Source organism: Manis javanica, chromosome 6 (assembly GCF_040802235.1).
Source record: "Manis javanica isolate MJ-LG chromosome 6, MJ_LKY, whole genome shotgun sequence".
NCBI lineage: Eukaryota > Metazoa > Chordata > Mammalia > Pholidota > Manidae > Manis > Manis javanica.
The window spans coordinates 99442879-99470433 of NC_133161.1; the positions used below are offsets into that span (position 1 = coordinate 99442879).

General features: G+C 50.2%; 1 protein-coding gene and 1 long non-coding RNA gene across 3 annotated transcripts in view; one reads left to right on the forward strand and one right to left on the reverse strand.

Moving 5' to 3' along the window:
- Positions 1 to 27555, forward strand: part of ABCA13 (ATP binding cassette subfamily A member 13) — a 361430-nt gene that overhangs the window by 82297 nt on the left and 251578 nt on the right. Inside the window, exons 20-24 of the mRNA XM_073239122.1 lie at positions 4646 to 4764; positions 9034 to 9197; positions 9915 to 9994; positions 10723 to 10844; positions 26677 to 26871. Coding sequence (XP_073095223.1) covers positions 4646 to 4764; positions 9034 to 9197; positions 9915 to 9994; positions 10723 to 10844; positions 26677 to 26871 — 680 coding nt within the window. The remainder of the gene's footprint in view (positions 1 to 4645; positions 4765 to 9033; positions 9198 to 9914; positions 9995 to 10722; positions 10845 to 26676; positions 26872 to 27555) is intronic.
- On the reverse strand, positions 9701 to 25279 carry LOC108405944 (uncharacterized). 2 transcript variants are annotated; one of them, XR_001855332.3, is made up of 5 exons: positions 24902 to 25279; positions 17525 to 17721; positions 14533 to 14823; positions 13120 to 13578; positions 9701 to 10365 (listed from the first exon to the last, which is right to left on the reverse strand). It is a non-coding gene; the product is annotated as an uncharacterized lncRNA (long non-coding RNA). The 2 variants fall into 2 exon arrangements; XR_012132420.1 differs by lacking the exon at positions 24902 to 25279 and adding an exon at positions 19002 to 20939.

Sequence of the window (27555 nt, forward strand, 5' to 3'; positions counted from 1 at the left end):
AAACCGAATTCCCAGGACACTGCCTGGAGAGGCCACTTTTGTCTTGGGTTTTGGTGCCCTTTACTGGCAGTGGTCTGTAACCTCACTGAGAGCAGATCTGCGCTTACTCAGTTCTGTCTTCATAATGGTCAGCACGGTGTCTACAGTAATGAATAACTAAACATTTGTGCTTAAGTGAACTTGTGGACCAAGACCCGATTTGCACAATGCATTACTATGCATACTTCCCCTGTGGAAGGGGCAGCCTTTGTTGCCTTCTAGGGTGGCCTTGGCTATTTAGGGCTCTGTGCAGTGGGAGCACTAGGCCTCGTAGCACTTTGTAGTCCATGGACGGGACCAGCACTGCCTGAGTAATTTCACTGTTGTACTTTGCACACATGTGGCTATGCTCTAGGCATCATCCCCATCGCGGCTGCACAGGGCCCTCTGGGTGCTGTTGGCCCAGTGGGGCTGGGGAGAGGCTGGGGAGACAGAATTGGCCTGGTGGGTGGGGAGCAGGGAGGAGGAATGGGGAAGCCACTCTCACCTCTGGGCAGATGAGGGGAGCAGGGAGGAGCTGGGGGTCAGCTGAGTGGGCCATCCACCGTCCTCCCTGCATGCAGCTGCCATGGCTGGCCTTGTGCCCCCAGGATCCCCAGTCTCATCAGATACCACACACTCTTCTACCTTCCCAACTCATCTCAGATGATGATTATTTAATGATGATGATGAGATGATTATTCTTGGATTAGCTGCCATTTTCTCTGGAAGGCGTTTTCTAGGCCCCAGATTTCCTACCCATTCTGGCATCAGGTGGCCCTGCTCCTGCAGCAGCCGAACTGTGCCTCGTGGCCTGACAGCTGTGCCCAGGAGTGATGGTGCACGTGCGTGTCTGCCAGTGACTGGCCTGTCAGTCATCATAAACTCAGGATATGGGGACTGGCGCCTAGGAGAGGTGGACAGACGTTTGTTGAATGAAAAAGTGAGTGAATGCCAGGAGGCTTTATGCCCTCACATGTCTATCTACTGCAGTCTGTGGGATTTCACACGGATTTTTCCCGTGGGAACATCTGGATACATGCCAGCGGCTAAGCCGTGTGCACCCTGGTACCACTTGGAGTCACTTTGCATGTGGGGGCTGGGAGGACAGAGTGGGGGGCAGAGGCTGGCTTGCCCCAGGGGTCACAGTGGAGGCACATGCACACCCACCTCACAGAGGGAGGGCCTGGGCCGCAGAGCTGGGAGCCAGGAGTGCAGCTCAGCCCCCACCCAGAGAGCTGGGACAGGAAGTGAGCCTCTGGCAGGAACCAGCATGTGGAGTACTTTTAAAAACAAACTTAAATAAATGAGAGAAATTCTCGTGCCAAGTGCTGAGAAGAAGTTAAAATAGGGCCACGTGGTGAAGAATGAGGGCTGGGAGGAGAGCAGGGGCCTTTAGGACCCCCTCTGGGTGGTGGCACTTCCTGTGAAATCTGAAGGGTGAGCAGGGGGCGTCTGCTTGGCTCCTTGGGCACCCACCCGCCCCAGGGTCTGGGATGCCCCTGACCCCTCACATGGGCATGTCTGTTGTAGGGCCTGCATGCTGGCACTGGGCTTGCACTGTGCGTCAGTCTGCTCAACTGGACAGGCTGGTGTGCCGGGCCTGCTGGCTGCAGTGCCAGTGAGGGGGTGGCCCCTGTAACCGCTGTAACCATGCCATCCCACTGGGTAAGGCCTTCCTCTCCCAGGCGTCGCAGGTGCAGATCCAAAGCAGGCGCTCACAAGCTGTGGATCCGCGTGTGGAGGTGTGGCGGGCCCGCCACAGCCTGCTCAGCCAACGTGCCAGCTGAGGGCCTTGCGACTGCTTTGTGCTCCTGAGCCTCAAAGGAATGGGGCCTCGTCTCTTTAACGCAGCCCTGGGAGGAGTAGGGGGAGGGAGGCAGACAGATGGGTCCGGGCCACAGTGCCATGGAGGGTGGGTCTGCGTGCACACCTACGTCAAAGCCACCTCTGAGCTCACAGCGAGCTTTTTGACAGTGACACATAGAAATTTAGGGGCACCAAGGGAATCTTAGGCTGAGAAACCTGGAAAAGGAGTCAGGGTGGAGGGTGAGGGGTGTTCAGGGCCAGGGGGACAGTGCGCAGTCTGAACGTAAATGGAGCCACGTTGGTCATGTAGGTCTGTTTGTTTTTTAAAGAGTATATCCCTTTTCCCAGTTAGGGATGTTTTGAACATCAGCAGTGCTGCCAAATAGCGTTAGGTATCTAGGAAACCTTCAGGTGGCTGACAGACATCTGGGAAAATGCGGATCACGCTTCCTCCAGGATTCTGATGCTTGTCTGACGCTCGGAGCCCGGCCACATTCGAACACATAATTACCTTGATGTCTCTCAATCAGTGAATGTAATGCCTTTTAAGTGAATTAAGCATTCATTAATACCTTAATTCATATTTATTTTGCCATTCTGTACTGCAGCTGCCACATTAATATAGCATCCTTGAAATTACATTAGCAACAGAACATTAATTTTGAATTTTTATATTTAATCTCAAGAAAACCCAAGCATGTCATGACTCGAGCATGACTGAGTCATGGTCACTACAGGCTCCTTATTAAACAGTCACTGAATCCTGTAGAGAAGGAGGGCAGGGACAGGCTGGGACAGGGCTGAGAGCTGGCTTCTACGGATTTGGGGTGGAATGGGCCTAACCGGGCTGATGTCTCCTCCTCATCACCCGGAGGAGCAGCAGTCAGATCTGCGACTATTACTGTTGAAAGTCAGGTAGTTATCAAGTTCAGCGTCCCTTGAGGAAAGCGCCTGCTTTTCTTCTCTGGCTCCAGCGTGAGAACACGGTGTACAGCTCCGTGGACTCCAGAACCATAAGGAACCTCGGCGGTCATCTGCCTTGGCCTCTGCCTTCTCAAACCGGCTCGCTGAGGACCAGAGAGCGAGCGAGCTGCTCTGCCGGGAGGGAAGAAGCGAGCGCCCTCTGCTGGCGAGGAGGCGGAGGGTTCCCGGAGCTGACCAGGCAGAGGGGCGGGGCCCTGAAGAGGTGGGGCTGGAAAGCCAGTGGGGGTCCAGGGTGTCCCAAAGCTGGGAAGGGCGGCGACGGCAGGTGGGAGGGGCCAGGGGGCGCCTGGGCTGCGGAGGCGCCCGAGGCCCCTTGGGAGAGGGCCCAGGGAGTGGGGCGGACATGGCCCGGATGGGCTCCCGTTTGTCTGGCCTTGAGGGGATGACTTTGAGGGCAGGCTGGTCCTTTTTCTCGTTTTATGCAGAGGAAATGAAGGGTCCGAGTAATCCTTGCCTAAAGTCTCATGACGTGGTAGGTGGTCTTTGTAATGGTGGGTTCTCTGTTCTTTAGGTTTGGATAACATGACTCCCAAACATGTCGTGTCTTCAAAACAGAGGGTCCATTTATCCTTACAGATAAATGCTGTGATGCATAATACTACTTGTTTCATTGTGCATTTAATAAGAGATTACTTAAGAGACACAATTTAAGTTCTTTTTATAACATCTGTTTTCAAAATCAGACACAGCAAGAAAATGAGAAAACAGAAACAAATGAGGCATTCAGATGGAATACTTCTGAAAAACATGGCCTTGGGTATGTTCTATGTCGTCTACACTGGACATAGTTCGAAAGAGATTAACTTTTGAGACAGTGTAATAATGTAAGAAGCATGCATTTTTTCTCTACATGAAGAAAGAAGATTTTGTTACTCACAAAAATATTTATCAAGCATCTACTAGGTGCTAAGCCATGTGCTAGGTGCTTGCAGTGACATGACACAAGAAGAGAGCAGAGTCCCTGCAAGGTCTGGGCTGCAGTGTGTGCATAACCTCAGGACATCTGAGCTCCAGGACCTCTGTGCACCAGCACCCCTGTGCACGAGGACCCCTGTGTATCAGGACCCCTGTGCATCAGGACGCTTTTGCACAAGGACCTCTGTGCACCAGTATCCCTGTGCACCAGGACCTCTGTACACCAGGACTCTGTATACAAGGACCTCCGTGCACTTGTAGGAGCTGAGTGTGGAGCAGGGATAGAGGCTGCTGAAGGCCACAGATGTGGTGTGAATCTTTGGCAGATTCCTAAAACCAGGCCTCTCCATTCCACCTGTTGCATCACATAATGGAAATGTCGGCGTGTGCTCAGCATGGAGGGCAGAGCAGAGGGGTGGGCTGAGAGTGAGCCCTGGTGCTGGGCTGGGCCCCCTCGGATCTGGCAGGTGGCGTTGAGCAGGCAGGCTGAGAGGGGTGATGGGGAGAGTCATGGGCAACCGTAGGGGATGGTCTGGGAGGAGGGGCCCCAAAGCAGCCATGTGCATGATTCCTCCTTTAAACAGGGCACTTGGGGAGTGGCAGAGGGCACTGTGTCTGAGATAGCAGGTGACAGCCAGGCTGTCCTGGGAAATGGGTACCGCCTGAGCATCTGGGGAGAGGCCAGGTGGATGTAGGAGGTATGTGGACTTCTATCCATTCAGTTAGGCCCAGAAAAAACAAGGTATGATGCCCATTAAGAATCAAAAGGCACAGCTTCCCTCTCATGTTCTGAATGTTCATGTTGATGCTTTAGGAATCTTTCAGATTTGTATCATTTTGAATCTTTCAGACATGGGCAGGAGCTGCTGGTTGGGGAAGGACTGATGACTAACTACTCCTCTGTGTGTTCCCTCGGCAGAGAGCCCTTCCCTGACCAAGGACATTCTGTGTGCCACTCTGAGTTGCAAGCAAGGAGGGATAAGGCGCCTCATTCTATCTGCTCTGCAAGGCTTCACGTTGGTGCATGACCACTACCAGGTTCGTTGGCTCCGTGGTTCAGAGAGCCGTGTGTTCATTACAGCTGGTCCGGCAGGGAAGGCTTGTTATTCTGGGCCTGCTGGCTTTGTCCTTACACCTGAGGTGGCTGTATTGTGCACAGGCATGTGAAGGCTGGGCCTGCAGGGTATCACCCCTCACCTCCCAGGGCTTCCAGGTGGTGTGCAGGGTGAAGAGCGTGGACTTGTAAGCTGATGGTGAAGTTTTTAGGAATTTTACAAGCTGGTTCTTATACATGAACATTATTAATAATCAAATTATATAAATATATGATAAAATGAATTATGTTAAAAACAAAGCTACTAAATACTCGAGATTTACCATCTCCTAATATTTTAGTATGTTTACTATTGTCTATCCTTTGAGAATTTTTACACCTGTTGCATCACATAATGGAAATGTCAGAGAGCCATGTGCTACTGAGCATCTCTTCCCAATTCTGCACCAGTGATGTCATGTTGGCAGCTCGAACTAGGACTTGATGAGAGCATTTACACCATGAACATAGGCAAATTCTACCAAAAAGATCTTTTTTCCCAGAGAGCCAGTGATTAAATGTGTACCAGCCCATTGTGGGTTCTGACTAATTGAACACACTGGTGAGTACCTAGAACTGGTAGCTGAAGGGAACCAGCTAGCGGTTTCCTTTTGATCAAGTAAGTGCCCAGTAAGAACTGGCAGAAGTGACTTTCACATGGGGCCTACTCCCTGGCTCTGGGCGTAAAGACCATGGGGCCCACAGGCAGGCCTGACCTGCTTGGGAAGCCTGGACTGTGGTGATTTGTTCAGCGGTGGAGCAGATACCTCCCTCCTAGGTTCCATTGTGAATACTGCTTATCACATTTGTGGTACAGTAACTCCACCTGATCACATTAACAGTGGGTGCTGGTATCTTCCCTGAAGGTTTCAGCCCCAGGAAAGTTCACTATGGATTCAGTGAGACCAAGGAATGACAAGAGAACATTCTTGGGGTAAAAGTGTTTATAACTGACTTTCTTCTCACAGTGGTAGGTCAAGCACTAGAATTACATCTGCATTCAGCAGTCGGCAGCTCTGTAATCCTCCGTCTCTGCCTGCACCCAGAGCACTGGGCAGAGCTCTTTATATAGTGACTCAGTAAACACTAGCTTATTGCCTAAGGGTGTGAAAGCATTAGCCTAGCAGTAGGCCAGTTATGGCATCAGTAGTTTAGGGTCAGGTGAGGATCTTGGCTATAGGAACTTCCATTTCCCCCATACTGGGCTATCACAGCAAGTAGAGAGAAAGACAATGCCAAGAGACTAGAGATAGTTGGGTGAACCCCAGCAGCATTTGGGGGGTTGAAGGCCTCACCTGCATGAAGATGTGAGAAGTCAGGGCTGTGATTCCTGCACTGGGCTGTGGGGCATGAGTGAGCAGGAAGCCCTGTGGGGTCCACCGAGGTCCTCGTCTTTGCAGCCCAGCCATCTGTCATATTTACATTGGTTTATTTCGATCATCAGATTCTTATCTCCAGGTTGTGCAAATCTTTGTCAGGATCACTTGTGGCAACATTAGAGAAACTAGTAGACAGTTCCTGAGTGCAGTTTGAAGCAGTGAGACACACGAGAACTGCCAGCTTTCCATACAAACTGCCTCAAAGAGTGTTTTTATTGTTCAAATTATATAATTGTCAATGGTTCTGGCTGGTAACAGGTCAGTTTTGATAAAAAGCAGAAGTTCCTGTCTTTGGTGAAGAAATAGAAGGTTGCTGTCTCAGGATGCAAAGCTCCCAGGATAGGTCTGTGGTTCAAGGTCTTGAAGGGTGTGAGGCTTTTAGAAACATAAATCTCCTCCAGGTGGCGGGGTGTAAAGTGGCCTGTGCCTGACAGAGGCCAGCAGAGGCATGATGCTATTTTAGTCTTTCAATATCTAAATAGATATTCTAACATCAAGTTGTCTCACTACCAATGTGGAATTCCATCGGGAGTGAAAGTCGTGTCCGGCTGAATCAATGTGGTGAGTGTTCTGGGGTCAGGGCCTCGCCCTCATTCTAAAGAGTAGAGAATAGCAATGAAGGGCTAGATGGGGTAAGAAAGTACATTTATGCAGTGACAGCAAATGCCTGATGAGTCTCAGTGCTTCTGGGTTTAGCTAAACTGGGGAATGTGGCCAGCAGAGCAGGTTCACCTGGGCCTTCCTACCCCCTCCCCATTCCAGGCCTTTGGGCCCACCTGTGGGCAGCGTTGTTCCTATATAGCAGACCCAGTACACCTATCTGACCCTTTCCTGGGCGGGACAGACTCTTCCAGCCAGAGGAAGAACGTGGCTTGGGCTGCCTTTCCTTGTGGCTGGCCCACCCTGTTACCAAGGCCTGCTTGCTTCTCTGTGTTCTCACACTGGATGGTCCCCTCCAGATCCGTTTATAGTCTGATAGATGCCATGAATACCCTGGCAGCGTCCAAAGGCCCCTCCTGTTTCAGGCTTGTGTGCCCAACTGCCCTCCAACTGCCCCACTGAGACGTCCATGGGCCTCTCAATGCAGAGCCTCACAACGATTCAATCTCCTCACCAGCCAGCCCCTGCAAACCCTGTCCCCCAGTGGCCAGGCACTTGTTTAACTTTTTTTCTGTTAGCAAACTGTTAGTTCCACCCTGTAGTTGTTTCCAGAGTCTGGGCATGCTGCACCACCTGCCTGGGGTCCTCGGATTCAAGCCCCCACCTGTCCCTGACTCTTCCAGTTTCTCCACTTCCCTGTCTCAAGTCTGCAGCCAAGTCCCGCTTCTGGGGCATCACCAGCACATGTCACCCCTCAGCTGCGCACTGATGTCTTCCAGTCTCAATCAGAGAAAGTGCCGGCATCCAGCTGGGCCTGGCCACCCAAGTGAAGATCGCCTTGCTAGTGTCCCACTGCGTCCCTTCATGCTCTTCCCCGTGGAGCTGGCCTCCTGCACCTGCCTCCGTGTATTTCCCAGACAGCCCTATGTGAAGTTGTGAGCCTTTGCTAGAGCTTCCAGCACTGCTTCCCCATTTCTGCCTATTTTTCTCCATCTTCCTCCGACATGCCAACAAGTGGCTCCCATGTCTGTTTGTTGGGGGGACTCCTCCAGTGCGATGCAAGCCTCTCGGAGGTGGGGACTTGTCTCCTGAGCTCACAACTCCAGGCCTGGGGCTTCACCCGTGCCCAGCACTCAGCTGGCGTTCACTGAAGGTCTTCTGAAGGAAGGAATGAGTGAACAGTTCTGTAGGATTTCTGTGCATGTTTCACCCCCAAATTCACTGGGAGAAAAGTGAACTTGGAAAAAGAGACTCAGCAACGTGGTAGAGTCAAGTGGTGCCATCTGAGCGATGCTCCACTGGCTGGGCCGGCTGCCCCAGCGTGACTGTAGGTCCCATGGAGGCGATGGTGGTGTCTGGTCCTGTGTTAATGCTCCTCAGTTCCTGAGAAGTCTGTTCTCCATGCAGAGCCTGTCACCTGTGCCAGGTGGCCCACCATGGGATGCTTCAGAGCTCAGGGTCCCTCTGTCTTGACATTTCAGTATTCCTCACATTTTTGACTTTGTATTTGTCACTTAATTGTACATATGATACATGTTTCACATTTTTATCAATTTATAGGGATTATTAGAAATTTTTTTCAAACTGATTGGTCTTTTATAAAGCTGGTTAATGCTTGTAAGATGCTAAGATGTCCATGGAATCCCAGAGTCGGGCCTAGAGTGGGAGTCTCCTGCTGTGTTCCTCAAAGTCTGAGGAACCCCTCCTCCCAAAGAGGGGAAGACAGGAAGCTCCCAGGCTGCCCTGCAGACCTCAGGGGCACTCAGCCTTTATTCACTGTAGGATGAATAAAGTAAATGTATGGACAACCATATGTGATTTTTTTTCAATTACTGGTTTTGTGGCTGGGAATTTTGAAAAGCCTATTTTCAAACCAGAAATGAGTTCTTCCAGGAGGCCAAGTGCCAGGTCATCAGCTGGGTGGTGCCTGTCCTCTGCTGTGCCTTGGAGAACATCCCCCCTTGGCTGGCTGGTTAATGGCAGCACCAGGACTAAAATGCAGGTTCTTCATTTTCAGCCAAGGGCTCCTTCTACTGCTCTGCAGTGCACGGGAGCAGTGGGATGGGGCTGTGCATGCTCAGTCTTCAGTGCTGTGTTCCGAGACTAAGGAAAATATGCTGAAAACATACAGTGCATGTAATACTCAGTGTGGGCATGCATTTAACTGGAGACTAGACTTAAGCTCATACAAAGAAGTGTATATGTTTCTAACTACATCACTGCAATATTTTCTAGGAAATGGGAAAGATATGGTCCTCACCCCTTCACCTAAACTGTGAAAGTCTCAGCAGGAATCTTTCCGACACATTGGAAGGCTTCAGGAGAAGCTTGGACAAGGCCACGGAGCAGGACTGTGAATGCCAGCCCACACTGGACACGGCTCAGCAGCGCATGCACATGTATGCTCTCCCTTGGCGCCTGTGCCCATTCCAGTACTTCCCTTTATAAAGGAGATGTCTTGCATTTTAAAATGATGAACTTTAGACAGTAAGGTGTACAACATACTATTAATAAACACCTACTTTCCAAACACTGAGGTTTTCCATGACATTAGGCTTTTAAATTGTAAAATGTAAGAGCAGCATTAGCTCTCAGGCTCGCATTATTGATGACTGAGATATTAGATCACAATGTTGAGATCTGAGATTACAGTATGGTATTAAATATATTCTGTAAGAGAAAAGATTTTTCAAATTACTTTCTACTGGATTAATTTTGTTCTCTGTTCTGAAAGTGTCAACCACTGGAAGAGGAAATCAGGCACTTTGTATTCTGCAAATGACTTGTTCCCAGAAAGAATGATGTTTATCTGACTTCTTAGTATCCTAATTTCTCACACATTCCATGACCCATTCTGTCCATTCTTTCCACATTTATGAAAAGCCATTTATTATGCATCCTTATCCCCCTGACTCATCTTGACTGATAGGGGCTCAGTCAATATGTGATATTAATGGGTCTTCACATACTGAGAGTGTCAGGAGACACTGTGTGTCTAATTGCCTGAGATCTTGTCGTCTGGCTCATTCCCTCTGAGCTGCAGCAGTATTAGTCACTCCAGCATTGTTTCTGGTGGTTGGTCTTGCCTAAAGGAGCTTTAATTTCTGCTGTTCTAGGTTGGCCCAAAGCCTTGAGAAGACTTTGTTGTCTGGGAATCCCATTATGACTTTTCTGAGCAATTTCACAGTAACTGAGGGTAAGTTTGTGGTTCCTTCAAGTCAGCTTGGTTGAAAATTTACTTTCTCACACAAATGTATCACTAAAATAAAACATAGCAAGGGTAAATTATGCTCTCCATGATAAACAATAATTTAGAGCTTGGCTGCTCTGATATATTTGGGGTTCAGAAGGAAAATCCTAAAACCCTGGTACCAAATTCAGGAGGGGAAGGAAGAGGACTTCTGGGGTTGGAGCTTTGCCCTGGTCCTGCCTCCCCAGACAAGCCATTTGGGTCTTTGAGGCTCTGTTTCCTGGACTGTTCAATCTGGACAGTTCATAAAGTCCTCATGGCCCCCATCAACTGACCACATCTGAGGAACTGTGGGAAATCCTTAGATGTTCCTCCTCCTGTAAAAAAAGAAAAAAAAGTGAGGTATATAGGTAAGTGGACAGAGGTGAGCCCTGCAGCACTTGGTCACTGTTCCATAAGAAAAGCTTCTTTCCAGAGTGAATTTTGAACATCCAGGACTTAGAGTGAGCAAGTGAGCAGGAAATACCCCGAAACCTGGGGTTTGCTTTGTTTTCAGCATAAAGTATGTCAGTCCTCCTGGAGGAGTAAGATGGGACTCTACTAGTGTTATTGTGCCCTGGACACAGTGACGGGAACGGGCCTTGCCAGGTTTAGTATTAGATCTAGTTTTCATAGTCAGTACTAGCCCACACTGTTGTCATTATACAATTTCCTTCCTTCTGATTACTTTTCAGATGTAAAAGTAAAAGATTTGGTGCAGAACACCACCAAATTAACTGAAGAGCTCCGATCTTCCATCCACATCTCAGATGACACCATCAGCAGTATTTTAGAAGCAAATATTTCCCATTCAAAGGTACAGTGCCCAGGCATCTCCTCTGCTTGCCAACCTGTCCCGGGACTGGGGCCATCCTTCCTCCCTGCCTCCCCTCCCCAGTGGGAAAGATATAACTGGAAGCAGAAAGGAAATGAGAGAACCTTTCAGGAACCAAAGGGTATTCTTGTCCCATGCTAAAGCCTTAGGGTCTTTAATTTCCTAATATTGCCTTTGTTTGTGATTAAAAAGATGACATACACCAGTGATTCCTGGTGCACGGTATCCCAGGGAGGCTCTGCTTGGTTAAGCAGGGGTTGCAAAATTCTCAAAAATATACAAAACAAAAACATCTGAAAAGCTCTAAACATCAGCTGTGATCTCTTTTAAGTACAGAATAGCTGGGTATGGGGGACGGTGTACTGAGGCTGTGGCTCATGGTGGAAGCAGTGCCGTCTCCCGGTAGCTGAGAAGCACCTGGAATAAGGAGCTGAGCATGTGTTGGCTGGTGCTGGGGCATGGCCTGTGTTGGAGGATGGGAAGAGGGGGTTCCACCTGGACCACTGCAGACGTGACTGCATCCTTAGCAGGTATTTTGCTGAGATGTCCTGCTGGCACTTCCTGTTGGGGTTTTACTTGTCTGTCCAGAACACCTTCCGGAAGCAGTAACTGTGAAGGTGGCTCTCAGGTGGATGTTTGTATTGACAGCCAGCTGGGCCCCAGTAGACATTTAGTTTCATGTCGATAAGTGGGGCCTAATGCAAGCCTGGGCAGGTAGATGAGTTTATTAAGAGTTAACCTGCCCTAAGAAAGAAATAGATTAGAAGCTAGGAAACCCAAAGTCAAATTCTAGTATCACCATGTAGCTTATGGTAAGTCACACAGTATCCACCTTGAGGGAGAAATCAAAGGTATGTGTACACACACATCTGCCTGGGGACGCCAGAGTGAAGGAGGGGTGGGGACAGCTTCTGCTAAGCTGCTCCATTTGTAAACTGTGATAAGATTTGGTGTGAAGTCATCAGTTACTGGGGCTTCCAACGGGAATGGGGCAGTGACCAGCTTGATTTAAGTAGGTGACCAGCGACGTTTTTTTAAGGAAGGGCCAGGTTAGCTAATTTCTGGGGTCCCTTTCACATGCAAAGTTTCCTGGGTTTGAGCTCAACTCTTTTGATAGCTGCTGCCTGATTAAGCAAGCTACCACTAGATGTCACTGACGTTCCATTGGGGGACCGCCGTGTGGGCTCGTAAGGGGACACTGGGTGTAGGTGGTCACCGGTGTGGTTTTCCATCTTCCTCTACCTCCTTGGCAGTGTGAGTCATCAGAGTCACCTAAGTAGCTGAGCATGTGGGTCAGTGGGAGGGTATTGAAAAGCTTGCATTTTTGCTATTCAACTAAATCATGAAATAATTTGCTTTGATAACCAATTTATCCCTGAACCCACATGAGTCTGCAGATCCTAGGTAACAAATTCATGTTTGGTTGGGTGGTGACAGTGTGGGGCTCTGTTTTTCTCTTGGTTGTCAGACTGACAGCAGGGACCGGGGGTTCTCAGGGGCAGCCTGCTAAATAAATAAACACATGTAGGGGAAGAGCATGTAGAGGGACAGTCAGCAGTGGGAATGGCCGATCACAGGGAAGCTGTGAGGAGGTGATGTTGGGGCTAGGATGGAATGAGGGAAGCCACCGGCTGTAAAGAGCTGTGTTAAGTCTCAGAGTTGGATGTGGTTCAAAGGGCCAAAGGCAGGTGGCACGCTGAGCCTACGCTATTTGTTTTCTGAGTTTCTTTCCGGTTCCAGAGAACCCACTGGGGTGCCCTTAGGATGCCCCATCCTTTAACCCCAGTAGTTCCCAGTTACAACCCACATCTCAGCCTCCTGGGCAGGTCAGACCTGGAGCCTGGATGAAGGAGGGCCTGGATACCCCCCTCGCCACCCAGAAGTGTCCATGCCTTTTGTGTCATGCTGTTGGCTTTAAATCTGCAGTGACTTCCTTCCTCATGTCAGGCCAAATTTTTATTCTTTTAAAATTAACAATGAGTCAGAATCAGGACTCAAGTAGATTGAGAGAGAGCCATCAGAGGGTCTGTCTACTGTCCTTTCATTTTGAACTCCAAACAACTGAGTGTATTTCCACGGCCCTGGAAGATGAGCATGTCTAAAATCCTCAGCACATTTGTCCCCCTTCCCAGGATTCTCACAGGGAGGAGGGTGGGGAGCCGGGGCCCCCCATGAGCTTTGCTGTCTTCTGAGAGCTTCCTCAAAGGGAAAGGTATTCTGAGACTTTCTCTTTTTTCCCCTGGGCAGAAATGCTTACGTTGTTGCATCTGGCCAAATCTCCCTGTCTCTCTTGACGCTGGCTCCATGGGCTTCATTAACAGCTGGCTGGCACAGATTTTGGAGAGAGAGTCCTTAGGGGAATTTAATGGGCATCATGCATCCCATGTAGTGTACGAGCTTTATCTTCAGAAAAGCCGCTACAGCTAGTCGGTGGTGTAGCTCATTCAGAGTCGATGTCAGTCAAAATCTGCTCATTCTGTCTTTCCTCCCCACTGAGAGAGGGAAAATTATTAATGTGTGAGTGGAGTTAAGGGTTTCTGGCCCATGTAGAAGAATTTGGCCCGGTGTCCCTGCCAGACACCACTGGCTCTCCGCGTAGGGAATCGGTGTCCTAGGCTGTGAGTTTCACTCTGTTCCCTCAGGCAACACTTTACCACATCATCAGGCTGGAGTTTATGGTTCTTTAATCGGTGCGCCTCAGACCCTGTACCAACTGCTAAAAAAAAAAAAATAAATAAATTGCTGCTTCTAATGGCTGCATCTTTCCTACATGTACTTAAGTAAATGTTTCGAACCTAAAGCTCAGGATTTGCATTGATCTCTGCCGAAGTACTTCTCGCTAGTTCTCGCCAGCCAGTCTAGATAGTAAGGTACTTTTAATCCTGACTCTGCTTTGCAAAGTGTCATTTGTTCCTCTCAACTGTGCCAGTCACAAAGGAGGTAAGCAATTCTTCTCTATTTTTATTCAAGTCATTAATGCAGAGAGGTGACCACGGCTTGGGAAGCAACCAACCCACACTGTTCATCAGTCTTAAATCAGCCACAGCATGTGAGCCGTGGGTCCTGGTGACTTACTAGCCTAATAACTCTGCTGTCAAAAGAAAGTGCCTTTGTCCTGACCTGACTCTTGTGGTGACTCGATCAACATGGTTTCTGGCAATTACCATTTTCTGCAAGGGCTCATGATCAGAATTCATCCAAGGATTGACATTATTAGCTGTTGGTAATTTCTAAAATCCGCCTTAAAAAATAAAACTGAGCTAGTTTCATTTCCTTCCTGACTTCTTAAACCCTGTAATAAGTAATAGAACCTTGATCCTGTCTGCAGCCATTCAAATGTACCCAGAGAGGCCCACGTGGGGGCAGCCCATGCAGCCAGCCCATGAGCCTGCCTCAGTGGCACAGGCTGCTGGGCTCAGGGCAGGGCTGAGAGCAGGGCCCGGAGAGGGGCATGCAGACGGCCACGTGGATACCAGTTCCCAGACTCCCTCAGAGTGCTCCTTTATCCTCTCCAGGGCCAAGACTGTCTCTTCAGGAATATGGAAACAAGGAGTTAGTTAGGTTTACCTTTCCTCTCATATCATTTTCATTCAACAACCTGTTGAATTCATACTCATCTTTTTTCAAATTTCCTGTAAGTTAAACTATGTGTTTGTTGGTAGCATCCTACCTGCATGCAGAGGGCCTGATGCACTGATTCCATTTAGTTCACAGAACACCCTGTGGAGTCCTTCTGGGTCTCATTGTCACCTCTGTTGCGTAGATGAAGGCACTGAGGCTGCAGGTGTCTTTTACCTGGGAGGGTGCCCAGCTGGAGCTGGTGTCAGGGTTCAGCTGACATCAGCCTTACTCAGGATCCTTCCGTCTCATTCCTGTATCTTCCCTGCAGGGCCAGGCAGGGTCCTCTCAATCTTCTCCTGCTCTTGTCCATCCTGCTTCATCGTGGAGGCAGACCTGAGCCCTGTGGGACACATTGTGACCCATGTAAGATAGATTTTTAAATATCTGTCCCGATCCTGCTTCCTCTGTTCATAGGCAGTGTGACATGGTGTGGACATCCCCCAGTATTTCCAGTGCTTACACATCACTGTCACTGTTACCTTTCTAGTCATAATTAGGCTGCAAACAGCAGTCTCTTCCTATGTTTCCCTGCACCTCTGAGTCTAAAATCATCAGCTGGGCAAAATCAAGGCCATCTCTGAGGCACTCATCTGAACACAATTAGGGTTTTGACAGATGCCAGTAAACAAGCTTCTGCTAAAAATGTAAATACCTCTCCTAGGCATTGTCTTCATTTTTAAAAGGAGTCTGTGAACCCAAGTAAATACCTAATTGAGTGTGTGCACGTGTGTGTGTGTGTGTGTGTGCACGTGCTGGGCACACAGTGGTGAGAGGCTCTCTGCCCTGGATCCCTGGCTCCTTGTGGTTTCCCAAGCCAAACATAAATGCATGGGAAAAGCATCAGCAGCCTGGCCTTCTTGTTTCTGATAATTGGCTTTGTCAGCCTGAACAAAGCCAGTTGAAAATGTCTATTTTACTTTGCAGAGGATTCGCACTTGATGTTTCCAATTCAAAAAAACTGAGTGTTATCTTTTTGTTTTTATTCCTCATTTGCTTCTACCTGTTCCAGGTGGCTTTTGAACAGGAAAAAATGGACATAGCAAGATTTCAAAAAGATGAAGAGTAAAGTTGGAAAAACCAAAGAGAAGGAGTGTCAGCAATCACTGTGCAGGTTGTCGCTGTCTGTGTGGTGTCACTGGGGTTTCTGCAAGACTGGATCCCATAGGCAGTGGGTGGGACCGCTCTGTTAGGTTAAAAGGAGTGTACACAATTTTTAAGACAAATGTTTTTGTCTTAGGACTGAATGCTAAGAGACATACTGAATAGGATCTATATGGGACCACTGGGTGACAGCTGAGACCAGGTCTCCATAGCAAGCAGAGAGGGGCGCTCCTTGGCCAGTTCTGGTTGATGCCCACCCAAAGCCAGGAGCAACTCCACTGCAGCTGTGGGCTCGCAGGAATCCCATTTTCAAGGAACACTTCAGACTGAAGCCCATTTTATGGAGCTGATCAAGAGGGACTGTCCTGATTACAGCAGAAAGTGGGTGTCCATGCCCCCTTTATCCTACCTCCTCTTTGAATCTCCTCCCCACCCAAGGCTTCTACCTTCCCCACCATGGGACATATTTGAAGGCAGTGGCATTAAGGAAATGTTTTTTAAGGTGTGTCTGCACCATGAAAGTTCCATATGACAAAAGGGCTTCTTGGTTAATTAGGTAGTAAGATACTTAATATATCTCTCTCAGTATTCAAGATGTACATATGCATATTAGAGTATCCTAGCCACTTGTTGTAAGATAAATTCCAACCGAAATAAGCAGGCAAAGAGAGGCAACAAAGGGCCAGGTAGTTTATTTGAATGCAATTCCTGGGCGAGGTTCACCAGTCTATGGAAATGGAGGCTGGGGAAGTCGCGCCCAGCAGGGCAGGCAGCAAGTCTTTAAAGAAGGTGGGGGGGGGGAGGGAGAGCAAAGGTAAACAGTGGTGTGGGGATTGGCTTGCCTAGGGTATGTGGGGGTCTCTCATTGGCCTTTAGCCAGGTACTGGAAAGTTACCACTACTCTTCTAGCTTGGGGGAGGGCTCTAGTTAGGAATGTTGTCTGATCAGACTCTGGAATGTTGTCAGACTGGAACCTGTTGGTCTCCCCGCCCTGTTTGGTGAGGCCTGAGCTTGTCCAGCCAGGCTCACCCCTTCCCCTGGTGCCTCCAGTCTTACATTCCAGCCTTTTGGTCATAATGGGCGTTGACTTGATCTGGCTACTTCCGGCTGACAAGGGGCGTCGTGGAGGGGAGTTTAAGGCTGGTTGATGGCTGGAGGAGGCTCAGTCGGGAGGGGCGAGTACTTGTGCAGCAACAGTTGAATGACCTTTATGTGTGATATTTCTGCCATGCGCTGTTGAAGGAACTTGAAAACACATGGGACAATTAAGAGTAAACTGCAAACTATTATGAAGGGGCCAGCAGAGGCATTAGCCAGGCTATCAAGGGGGACTGAAGCCACTCATAAGGGCTGCCTTCAGGTACTCATGTTTTATGGAGGTCTTTTTGTAGTTCTTGTAGTTTTTTTATGCTTTGTTCCACGACCCCAGACTCATTGATATAGTAGCAGCATTCTTCCTGCAAGAAAATACAGGTTCCGCCCTTTTCTGCAGTAAACAGATCTAGAGCCTGCCTATTTTGAAGGGTGACTTGGGCAAGGGAAGTAAGCTGCCGCTGGAGGGAAATCAGAGAGGTTGAGGTTTCTCCCAGGGTCAGGCTCACTCTATCATCTAATGCTGCCAGTTGATTTGTGAGACTTTGAGAGCTGACTAGGCTATGGCCTAACCCTCCTGCCCCTGTGGCAGCTGTGGCTGCTGTGGTGACCAGACTTACTCCTACTAGTTCGGGTAGGAAGACAGCCCTCTTTTATCTAGCTCCCGGATACATAGACCATCTGTCTAGTGCCTGCTTTACCTCAGGTTTGTTGTATAATGTCAATTGGGGAACTAGCATCACTGAAAAGCAGCGCCCTATGGTGGTGCTGCTGATACACTGGGTAAGGGTATTGTTGCAACAGAAAAACCTGCCCCCTTGAAGGGAAATTGGAGTGCCTATGGTTACCTGTCGTCGGCATTGGCTTCCCATTGACAATTCTGAGTTGGTGGAATGCTGGGTCAGGTAGCAGGTCAGTGGGGACGATGGTTCTTCGCGTTGTTTTCTGGTGGCCCCAGACTTATGTCGAGCCTAGGGCTTAAGGCTCGTTTTCCACATCGGTACCTCGCTTGAGGCCGCAGTCTTTTTCAGTTTACTGGTTGAGCCTGGAAAAAAATAATGGGAACTGCCGCCATTGAGGGGCGTTGGAGGGAGGCACAGAGGAAACAATAGGACACATTGCTGAGGATATGTGAAACATTAAGAAACCGCACTGTTTCTCCAATGACTCCGGCCCAGGAAAGGGGTGCTCCTGCTGGTGATAGGGAGTGGGGGTAGGGGTCCGACTGAATCTTCTGTTTTAGTGCCTGTTCTGTTTGTAGAATATTACTTGATACCTGTGCCTGGGTGTTTAGAACTTCCGTGAGAGTGGGGTTTACAGTGGTCCATTCCCTCTTGATGTGTACTGTGCCCTGTGGGGAGGCTTGGTAACTATGGTATAGCTTGCCCTGTACTCCTTTTTCCCAGCATGGATCCCATGGGTCACTAATGGTAATGTATAGCCTATCCTGTATTCTGAAGAACATGTTGTCAGAGACTCCTCTTGCTGTTTTTTCTACTGCATGAACTCTACATGTGTCTAATTCAGGATGAAATCCCCCACACATGTCAGACTGGAAAATACATGTATGAGAGATCTGGTCATATGGAAAGCACAGCATAGGATTTTAGAAAGTGTTTAAGATGTCTGTGTGTACCGGTATCTGAAATTGGTGCCCAACAACCTACATGTGGGCAACTTTGGGTGCCTACTTCTCAGTTGATTCTGCAAAGAGTTAGTTGGAGCTTAAACTTCCATGAAGAATAACTGCCTGGAGACTACCGGGCTATTCATCTGGCTGGTTGTACTTGACACGACTAACCCGCAGCTTAAGAGGGCCCACCTCACAAGACACCCAATCATCATGTCTGGGTGCCTGTCTGAGCCTAGAAAGGTGATACCAGGAGGAATGCCTGTGTAGTTTAGCTGCTGAGGGCATAGTGAGGAGTATTGTATAAGGCCCTGTCCAGCAGGGTTGGAGAGATTTGGGCTGGAGTTCTCTTAGGAGTACCTCGTCTCTTGGCTGAAGGATTGCTGTGTCTCTTGGGTTGTTGGATGATGTAGGTTGGGGTAGGAGCTGGTCTGCTTGTTCCCTAAGAAGATGTCTCAACACTGTGAAATAAGGAAGGTAGGAGGCCAAAGGAGGAGAGGTAGTGGACAGGCCTGTGTTTCGTAAGAAGGGCCTGCCATATATCAGCTCAAATGCGCTTAGTCCAGCCGGTCCCCGGGGGGCAGCACGCAGCCGAGCGAGAGCCATGGGGAGAAGATCAGGCCACGAGAACTTTACCTCTAGAGACAGCTTAGTTAGTTGGTCCTTTAGGAGACTGTTAGCCCTTTCGACCTTACCTGACGATTGGGGGTGATAGAGTATATGGAGGTTCCAGGTGATGTTGAGAGCCTCTGCTGTTAGCTGAGTGACCTGAGAGATGAAAGCAGGCCTGTTGTCCGACTGTAGCAAGGCAGGCAGGCCAAAGCATGGGATGATATGTGCTACCAATGTCTGTGCCACTACCGAAGCTGTTTCCTAGCTGGTGGGGAAAAGGTATCAACCAGAACTAGTAAATACCAGTTTTTTATGCTTAGGCATGTGGGTGAAATTGACCTGCCAGTCCTGTCCAGGGATTGTTCCTTTCATCTGGTGGAGGGCCATCTGGGTCTTCAGAGCACCTTGAGACAAGACGCGATGACAAGTAGTACAGGTCTGGTGCACCTGATCTATAGCCTTGCAGAGACCATAAGGGGCAAATATGGGGGAGAGATACCAGTGCATAGCCTTCAGCCCAATGTGTAGGACCTGATGAATTTTGAATATGACATCTCTGCCTTGGGCTTGGGGGAGGGCAATTCATCCCCCAAGATATATCCATCCCTGGTCTCTCAACGTCCCCCCTGGATGTAGAAGCAGTTGCCATTCGTCATTGGGGTATTGGGGCAATAGTGAGGGGGGAAAGAAACAACACAGAGTGTTGGCTAGACCCGGATGTTAACTGTTGGGCCATGGCATCTGCCAACGCATTACCTCCGATTACTGGATCGTTTCCAGTATGATGTCCCTTACAATGCATGATGGCCACCCCCTTGGGGTCCTGTAGGGACTGTAGCAAGTGGCTGATAGCTCTGCCGTTGATGATTGGGGTTCCCTTGGTGGTGAGGAACCCCCTTTCCTTCCAAATAATAGCATGAGTGTGTGTAATCAGGAAGGCATATTTAGAGTGAGTATAAATTGTGGCCCTCTTACCGGCTGCCAGCTGTAATGCCCAGGTAAGAGACACTAATTCGGCTTTCTGGGAGGTGGTCCCAGATGGGAGTAGGTTTGCTTCTATCACCTGCGACAGAGTCACCACTGCATAGGCTGCCCTCCACAACCCATCACTCCCCTTCACCAAGCTTCTATCTACAAAAAAAGTCAAGTCGGGGTCTTTGAGGGGCACATCTTGTACCCCCTCTCTAGGTTTTCTAAGAGCCTCTACAATCTCTACACAGGAGTGAATGGGCTGATCCACCTGATTGCTGACGGGAAGCAAGGAGGCTAGGTTAAGGGGTGGAGAGACTTGTAGGGTTACCTGTGAATGTTCAATAAACAGGAGGTGGAATTCCTGTACCCTTGAAGGACTCAAGGAGGCCAGGGATTTATGACTCAAAAGATCCTGTAACCGGTGTGGGGAATACACAGTAATGGGCTGTTGGAGTGGTAATTTCAGGGCTTCTCGGGCCAGACTTCCCGCAGCTGCCAGGGCTCAGAGGCAAGGCTGCCACCCCCTGGCGGTGGTATCCAACTGTTTGGAGAGAAAGGCAACTGGATGGCACCCCGGCCCCACTGGCTGTACCAGCACTCTGGTGGCCACCGCTGCCCTCTCTGCTGTATTTAGGGTAAAGGGCTTGGTTAGGTCAGGGAGCATCAACAGGGGGGAGGAGAGCAATGCATCCCGCAATTAACTGAAAGCAGAAGCTACCTCAGTGGGTGAAGTTATCAGCCCAGTAGGAGTCTCTGTGGCAGCCGCATAGAGCGGTCTGGCCAGAAGGGCAAAGTTAGGCACCCAGTGTCTGAAAAACCCCACCAATCCTAGAACGGATAGTATCTCGGCTCCTGAAGTAGGTGGCAGGAGAGCTTTAATTGCAGCTGCTCGGTCTGCCATCAGGGCTTTAGTGGTGGGAGTTAGAGCTAGCCTGAGATACGTAACCTGGGGTAGAGACAGCAGTGCTTTGGCAGGGGATACCCCGTATCCCATGTCTGCCAGGAAATTGAGAAGGGTTGTGGTGTCTAGGACTGAGGCCTCTTTTGAGGGGCTGCAAAGTGAAAGATCATCCACATATTGGAGGAGGGTACTCTTGCCTGTTGAGTGTTGCGAGAGGTCCTCTGCCAGGGCCTATCCAAAAAATTGGGGGATATCTCTAAAACCTTGAGGTAGAACTGTCCAGGTCAGTTGTCTAGATCGACAGGTGTAAGAGTCTTCCCACATGAAGGCAAATAGCGGCTGCGAGTCTGAGTGGAGAGGTATAGTGAAAAAGGCATCTTTAAGGTCTAGTACAGTAAAATGAAAGGTACTGGAAGGGACCTGAAGAGTATATGGGTTAGGCACTACTGGGTGTAAGGGAATAATAGCCTCCTTAATTATTCGGAGGTCCTGAACAAGGCAATATGCTCCAGAAGGCTTTTTTACTGGCAAGATGGGAGTATTGCATGGAGAGTTGTTACTAAAAGCCCCTGAGAGAGTAGACGATTAACAATAGGCTGTAGTCCCCTTCGGTGAGCCTGCGAAATAGGAAATTGAGGCTGAGAAGGGAAGCGGGATGGGTTTTTAAGGTGTATTAAAACTGGGGTGTGGTGGGTTGCCACCACAGGGGTAGAGATGTCCTACACGACCAGATTGACAGCAGTCCAGGTAGTTGGGAGTCTCAGGTCCCTGTCATCTAACTCCCCTTCACTGACCAAAGCAATGAGGGAGTCTCAGCCATCCTGTAAGCATTTAAAAAGTGAGAGGGAAATAGAGGCTCTTAACCTATAGCACAGATCCCATCCTAACAGAGGGGTAGGACAGGAAGGCATGACCAGAAAAGAACAGGTAAACGGGATGCCTTGGAAAGTGCAGGCCACAAGGCCCATCTCTAAAGGCCTGGAGAGGGTTCCTATGACCCCAACTATGAAGACTTTGGCAGGGTTCAGAGGCCCTTTAAAAGAGGGGAGAACAGAGTAGGTAGCCCCCGTATCCACCAAGAAGGGGATGGGCTTACCCGCTACCCACAGCTTGGCCCTGGGCTCAGCGAGGGTGATTGGGGTGTCCAAGTCCAGGCGTCTTCAGTTTTCAAGGATGCCCAGCAGGTCTGAAGGGTAGTCCTTTGAGGGTGTCTGCCCCCCATGGGGCTCTGCCATTGGGGGAGGACCACCTCCTAGTGGACAGTCCACTTTCCAATGATCTTGCTTACCGCAGTTGGGGCATGGTCTGGTCAGTCTGTGTGGCTGGTTGGGACACTTCCGTGCCCAGTGCCCTCCTTCGCCGCACCAAAAGCAAAGGCCCAGAGGTTCGAGTCGATCTTCAGGGACACCCCAACAATTTCCATGAGCCAGCCACAGAGCAGCTGTTATGGCGTGAGTCTGTTCTGCCATTCGGGCAGCTGACCTCCTCTCACTCTCATCCTCTTGGGCATGAAAAACTTCAAATGCCATATCTACCAGGTCTCCTAGAGGGGTCTGGGGACTATCCTCAGCTTTTTTAAGCTTGTGCCTGATGTCGGGAGTTGACTGAGTTATAAAATGCATGGCCAGGAGAGAGGAACCTAATGGTGAGGCTGGGTCAATCTTAGTAAAAGCCCCTAAGGTTTCCTTGAGGCACTTGAGGAATTCTGATGGATTTTCATCAGGTTTCTGGGTAATTCCTCTAAGCTTATCATAATCGATAACCTTTTGGGTGGTTGAGTTCATACCTGCCAATAAGTAGTGAACCATGAGATCCAGGCATGCTTCACCCTCAGGAGAATTATAATCCCATAGGGGTTCTTATAGAGGAATAGCTTCTCTGCTCATAGGTTCTCACTTATCTGTGGCATGGGCTTCATTGGCACAGTGCTGTGCTGCCGCTGTGACATGGTCATATTCCTCCGGGGTTAGAGTGGATTGGAGGACTACATGCACATCGTGCCAGGTGAGCTTGTAAGCGCGAGTGAGATATTTAAACTATTTAGTGAACATTATGGAGCTGGAGGAAAAGGACCCCAATTGCGGTTCTACTTGGGACAAGTCTGCCAGGGAAAAGGGAACATGAACCTGCACTACTCCTTCAGTTCCTGCTACCTCTCTCAGAGGAGCCATCACGTGAGCTTGAGACTGCTGTGACTTAGAGCGGGTTACAGGAGGGCTATACCATTTGGGCGCCAGCCACGGCGAGTAAGACGGCGGTGGGTTTGAAGGAGGGGACGAAGGAGGCGATCTTGGTAGCAGGGGATACAACCTGGGAATCAATGCGGAACTTGAAGGCAGGGGACTAGGATATGGGGGAGTTTTATCTGTTTTATCTCAAGTGGAGTCGGCACCTGTGGAGCAAGATGGCAGCGCAACTGGAAGAGAAGGGGAACAAGGTGGAGGAAAAACCAGAAGAGAAGGGGAACAAGATGGTGGAGAGACCGGAGGAGAAGGGGAACAAGGTGGAAGAGAGACCAGAAGAGAAGCGGAACAGGTGGAGGAGAGACCAGAAGAGAAGGGGAACACGGTGGAGGAGAGACCGGAAGAGAAGGGGAACAGGTGGAGGAGAGACCGGAAAAGAAGGGGAACAAGATGGAGGAGAGACCGGGAGAGAAGGAGAACAAGGTGGAGGAGAGACCGGAAGAGAAGGGGAACAAGGTGGAGGAGAGACCGGAAGAGAAGGGGAACAGGTGGAGGAGAGACCGGAAGAGAAGGGGAACAAGGTGGAGGAGAGACCGGGAGAGAAGGGGAACAAGGTGGAGGAAAAACCGGAAGAGAAGGGGAACAAGATGGTGGAGAGACCGGAGGAGAAGGGGAACAAGGTGGAGGAGAGACCGGAAGAGAAGGGGAACAAGGTGGAGGAGAGACCAGAAGAGAAGGGGAACAAGATGGAGGAGAGACCAGAAGAGAAGGGGAACAAGGTGGAGGACATGAACAATGAGGAAGGGAGCTGGCCCCGCCGTGGGCCTGGAGGAGTGGGAAGGGGGGTAGCCGAGATCCTCCGCCGAGCCCACCAGAGAAGAGCCTCCCAGTAACAGGAGGGGTAGAGCTCGGCAGTCCTTGGAGGAGGCCTGGGCCAACAAAACTTGGGAAGGAGTACACATAACACATAGATCTGGGTGGGTGCGCAAAGTCCAAAAGGCCTGCACAATATGGAATTTCACTCCACTTTCCACTCCAGTGGAGTCGGCACCTGTGGAGCAAGATGGCAGCGCAACTGGAAGAGAAGGGGAACAAGGTGGAGGAAAAACCAGAAGAGAAGGGGAACAAGATGGTGGAGAGACCGGAGGAGAAGGGGAACAAGGTGGAAGAGAGACCAGAAGAGAAGCGGAACAGGTGGAGGAGAGACCAGAAGAGAAGGGGAACACGGTGGAGGAGAGACCGGAAGAGAAGGGGAACAGGTGGAGGAGAGACCGGAAGAGAAGGGGAACAAGGTGGAGGAGAGACCAGGAGAGAAGGGGAACAAGGTGGAGGAAAAACCGGAAGAGAAGGGGAACAAGATGGTGGAGAGACCGGAGGAGAAGGGGAACAAGGTGGAGGAGAGACCGGAAGAGAAGGGGAACAAGATGGAGGAGAGACCAGAAGAGAAGGGGAACAATAATTAGTTAGGTCGGTGAGGAGACCAAAATCGAAAGTTCCCTCAGGGGCCTGTGAGATTGGTTGTCCAAGGGATACTGAGGCCCGGCCTCAGAGCAAAGAAAGACCAGCTTCCATTTGCAAGCTTCCCGGGACAAATACAGAGTAGCCAGATTAGAAATGAGACACCGCAACGGGGTCTGAGTCTCCACTTTTGAGGGCTGGTTCCCCATGTCTGCGTCACCCCCTAACCAATCCCGCTGAGAGGAACGCCCAGCATCCCAAGCACGCCAAGTCAGGGGAGATGTCCTGGGAGCCTGGGTGAGGGACGTCTCCCCCACCGCAGGGCCAGGGGTGGGCTGGATGTCCACAGAGGGTGGGCCGGATGCTCAAGGGGCCAGATGCCCCGACCTGGATGTAGCTACAATTTTGAATGGACCAGGTGAAACGAAGTTAGGAAGGGAAACAGACCGGGAAAAACTGAGGGACTCACCTGAAAGTAGTCCATGCAGCAGAGAGCAGGCTGAGGTCCTGGGTCGGGGAAGGAGGGGGGCAGGGCCGCCGGTGACCAGTCAGGGCCCCATGCGCACGCTCCTTCCCAGGATTTCAGCACCAAATGTAAGATAAATTCTAGCCAAAATAAGCAGGTGGAGAGAGGCAAAAAAGGGCCAGGTAGTTTATTTGAACGCAATTCCCAGGCGAGGTTCACCAGTCTATGGAAATGGAGGCTGGGGAAGTCATGCCCAGCAGGGCAGGCAGCAAGTTTTTAAAGAAGGCAGGGGGAGGGAGAGCAAGGTGTACAGTGGTGTGGGGATTGGCTTGCCTAGGGTATGTGGGGGTCTCTCATTGGCCTTTAGCCAGGTACTGGAAAGTTACCACTACTCTTCTAGCTTGGGGGAGGGCTCTAGTTAGGAATGTTGTCTGATCAGACTCTGGAATATTGTCAGACTGGAACCCGTTGGTCTCCCCGCCCTGTTTGGTGAGGCCTGAGCTTGTCCAGCCAGGCTCACCCCTTCCCCTGGTGCCTCCAGCCTTACACTTGTGATGTTTAATTTTGTATGTCAGTGTACCCAGGTATTTGGTCAGACACCAATCTAATGTCCCTGTGAGGTTATTTATTTATTTTTAGTGGAAATTCATGTTTAAGTCAATAAGCAGAGTGCCCTCCACTGTGTGGGTAGGCCTCATCCAATCAGCTGAAGGACTGAAGAGAAATGTCTGAAACCTCTGAGGCGGAGGGAATTCTGCCTCCAGACAGCTTTCGGGCTGAGCCGCATCAGCCGCTCCTCCTTGGGTTTCCTGCTTGCCAGCCCTGCAGATTTTGGACTTGCCAAGCTCCCACATTTGTATGTGCCAATTGTTTAGAAAAAAGATTTCTGTCTCTGCCTATACACATCCTATTTGTTCCGTTTACTGGGCGACCCTGGCTGATACACTATTCTACCTCTTCATGATTTGCGGGGCATTCTGTGGCATCAGGTGGAAGCAGTGGACGAGTCTGCCTGCCCCAGAGGCTCCTTGTATATGAGCGGTGGCTTCTGCTCGCCAGGGTTTCCCTTGTCCTGATGATTTCAGAGCAGTCACACCCATCCGAGTGTAACCACAAACAGGAGACCCACTGTTTCCTTTATAATTTGTCGTATCATGAAGGTCATTAAATGAAAGTCATACCCAAAAGCAGATGTGCCTCGTACCCTCTTTCTGTGGTGTGTAATGCTAATAAACCAGACACTGATGCCTGGTGCCCTCAGTCCCTTCTTCTGAATTTATTCACTTTTCATTTTTGAAAACTGCAGCAAGCTTAGAAATTTTTATTTTTAAGTTTGGAAATCAAGAAGGGAAAAAAATAGTTTCACCTGGTAAGAGTGAAAAGTGAAAGCTGACAAACTGAAGCCAAGGCTGAGACTTCATATCGGAAAGAAGATGAGAATGCCACCTAGGAGGGTGGTGTCGTGGAGGGGCCGGGAGTCGGCACAGAGGCGTGGGGTGGGCGGCGTCCCACGGGCACCCCGGCCGGGTGCGGGACGGTGTGTGTTAGCGCTGCTCCCCAGGCATCCGAAAAGGCAGATGGCTTCAAAAGGGAGTTAGGTGCACATTTGAGAAACATTTCCATTTAAAATGTTCAAAATAGAACAGGAATTTGGATACCATGTATCTACACGTAAATGCTCAGCCCTTGGGGAAAATGAGTGTCGGGGGACTGCTGGGGCCTGGGGGCTGTGGGTCCCGGTGCACCCACTGACTGCCAGCCCTCCTGCTTTGGAACAGGTTCTCTCGAGCGCCTTTACTGTAGCTCTGTCTGGAAGATGTGATCGCCGCAGTCTCCGCCTCCTGCTGCTCTTCCCCGAGGACTATAGGTCTGGGTTTGCAACGAAGGAACTGTGCGGCCTGCCTGCATCCAAGGTGTATTCTCTGCTTGTGTCGATGAGTAAGAACCTGAACCTGCGGAGTGTGATTTACAAAGTAAGTGGGGTGACAGCTGGGGTGGCCTGACTTGAGTGGTGTGATGTCTGCAGAGGGGCTGCTTCCGTGGGCACACAGATGAGTAAGCAGTGGCTGAGGGCTGAGTGTGCAGCCCCCTCCTCCCCCCCGGTAGCCATGGCCAGCCTCTGTCTCCTGTGCACTGACTCTGGGGTGGGACTTGGGATCAAGGGGTGTTCAGGGGACCTTTCAGGGGTCCTTGGAGTCAAGGCATCAGGGTGGCATACTCGACACAGAAGGACCAATGGCAAAAAGTACTACCTAAGCCCAGTGCTAGGTTGCTCTGCTCTGTAAGGGCCACCTCATAGTACATCGGGGTGCTGGGCTGCTGGGCCACCCCCAGTTGCCCCTCTGAGTCAGGAGCTGCTCCCACCTGTCCTCGGCCATGGCCTGCTCTGTCCGGCCCCAGTCCCTGTGTGTACCAGCTCATTATCTGCCCACACACTTGCACACCCAGTGGCTGAGGATGGCAGGCTGGAGAACACTTCCGGTGTGTGCTGGAAGTCTGTGAAAGCAGACGGGCCCAGACACACGGAGGGCAAGCCCGAATGAATCCCTTCACGGACCATGGGCTGTGTAAGGTGGCCGGTCTGGTCCCTGCTCCTGGCTCTACCTCTTCTAGATGTTCCTCATCTTCTGGCCTCTACTGTTTGAGCCGTTACTTAG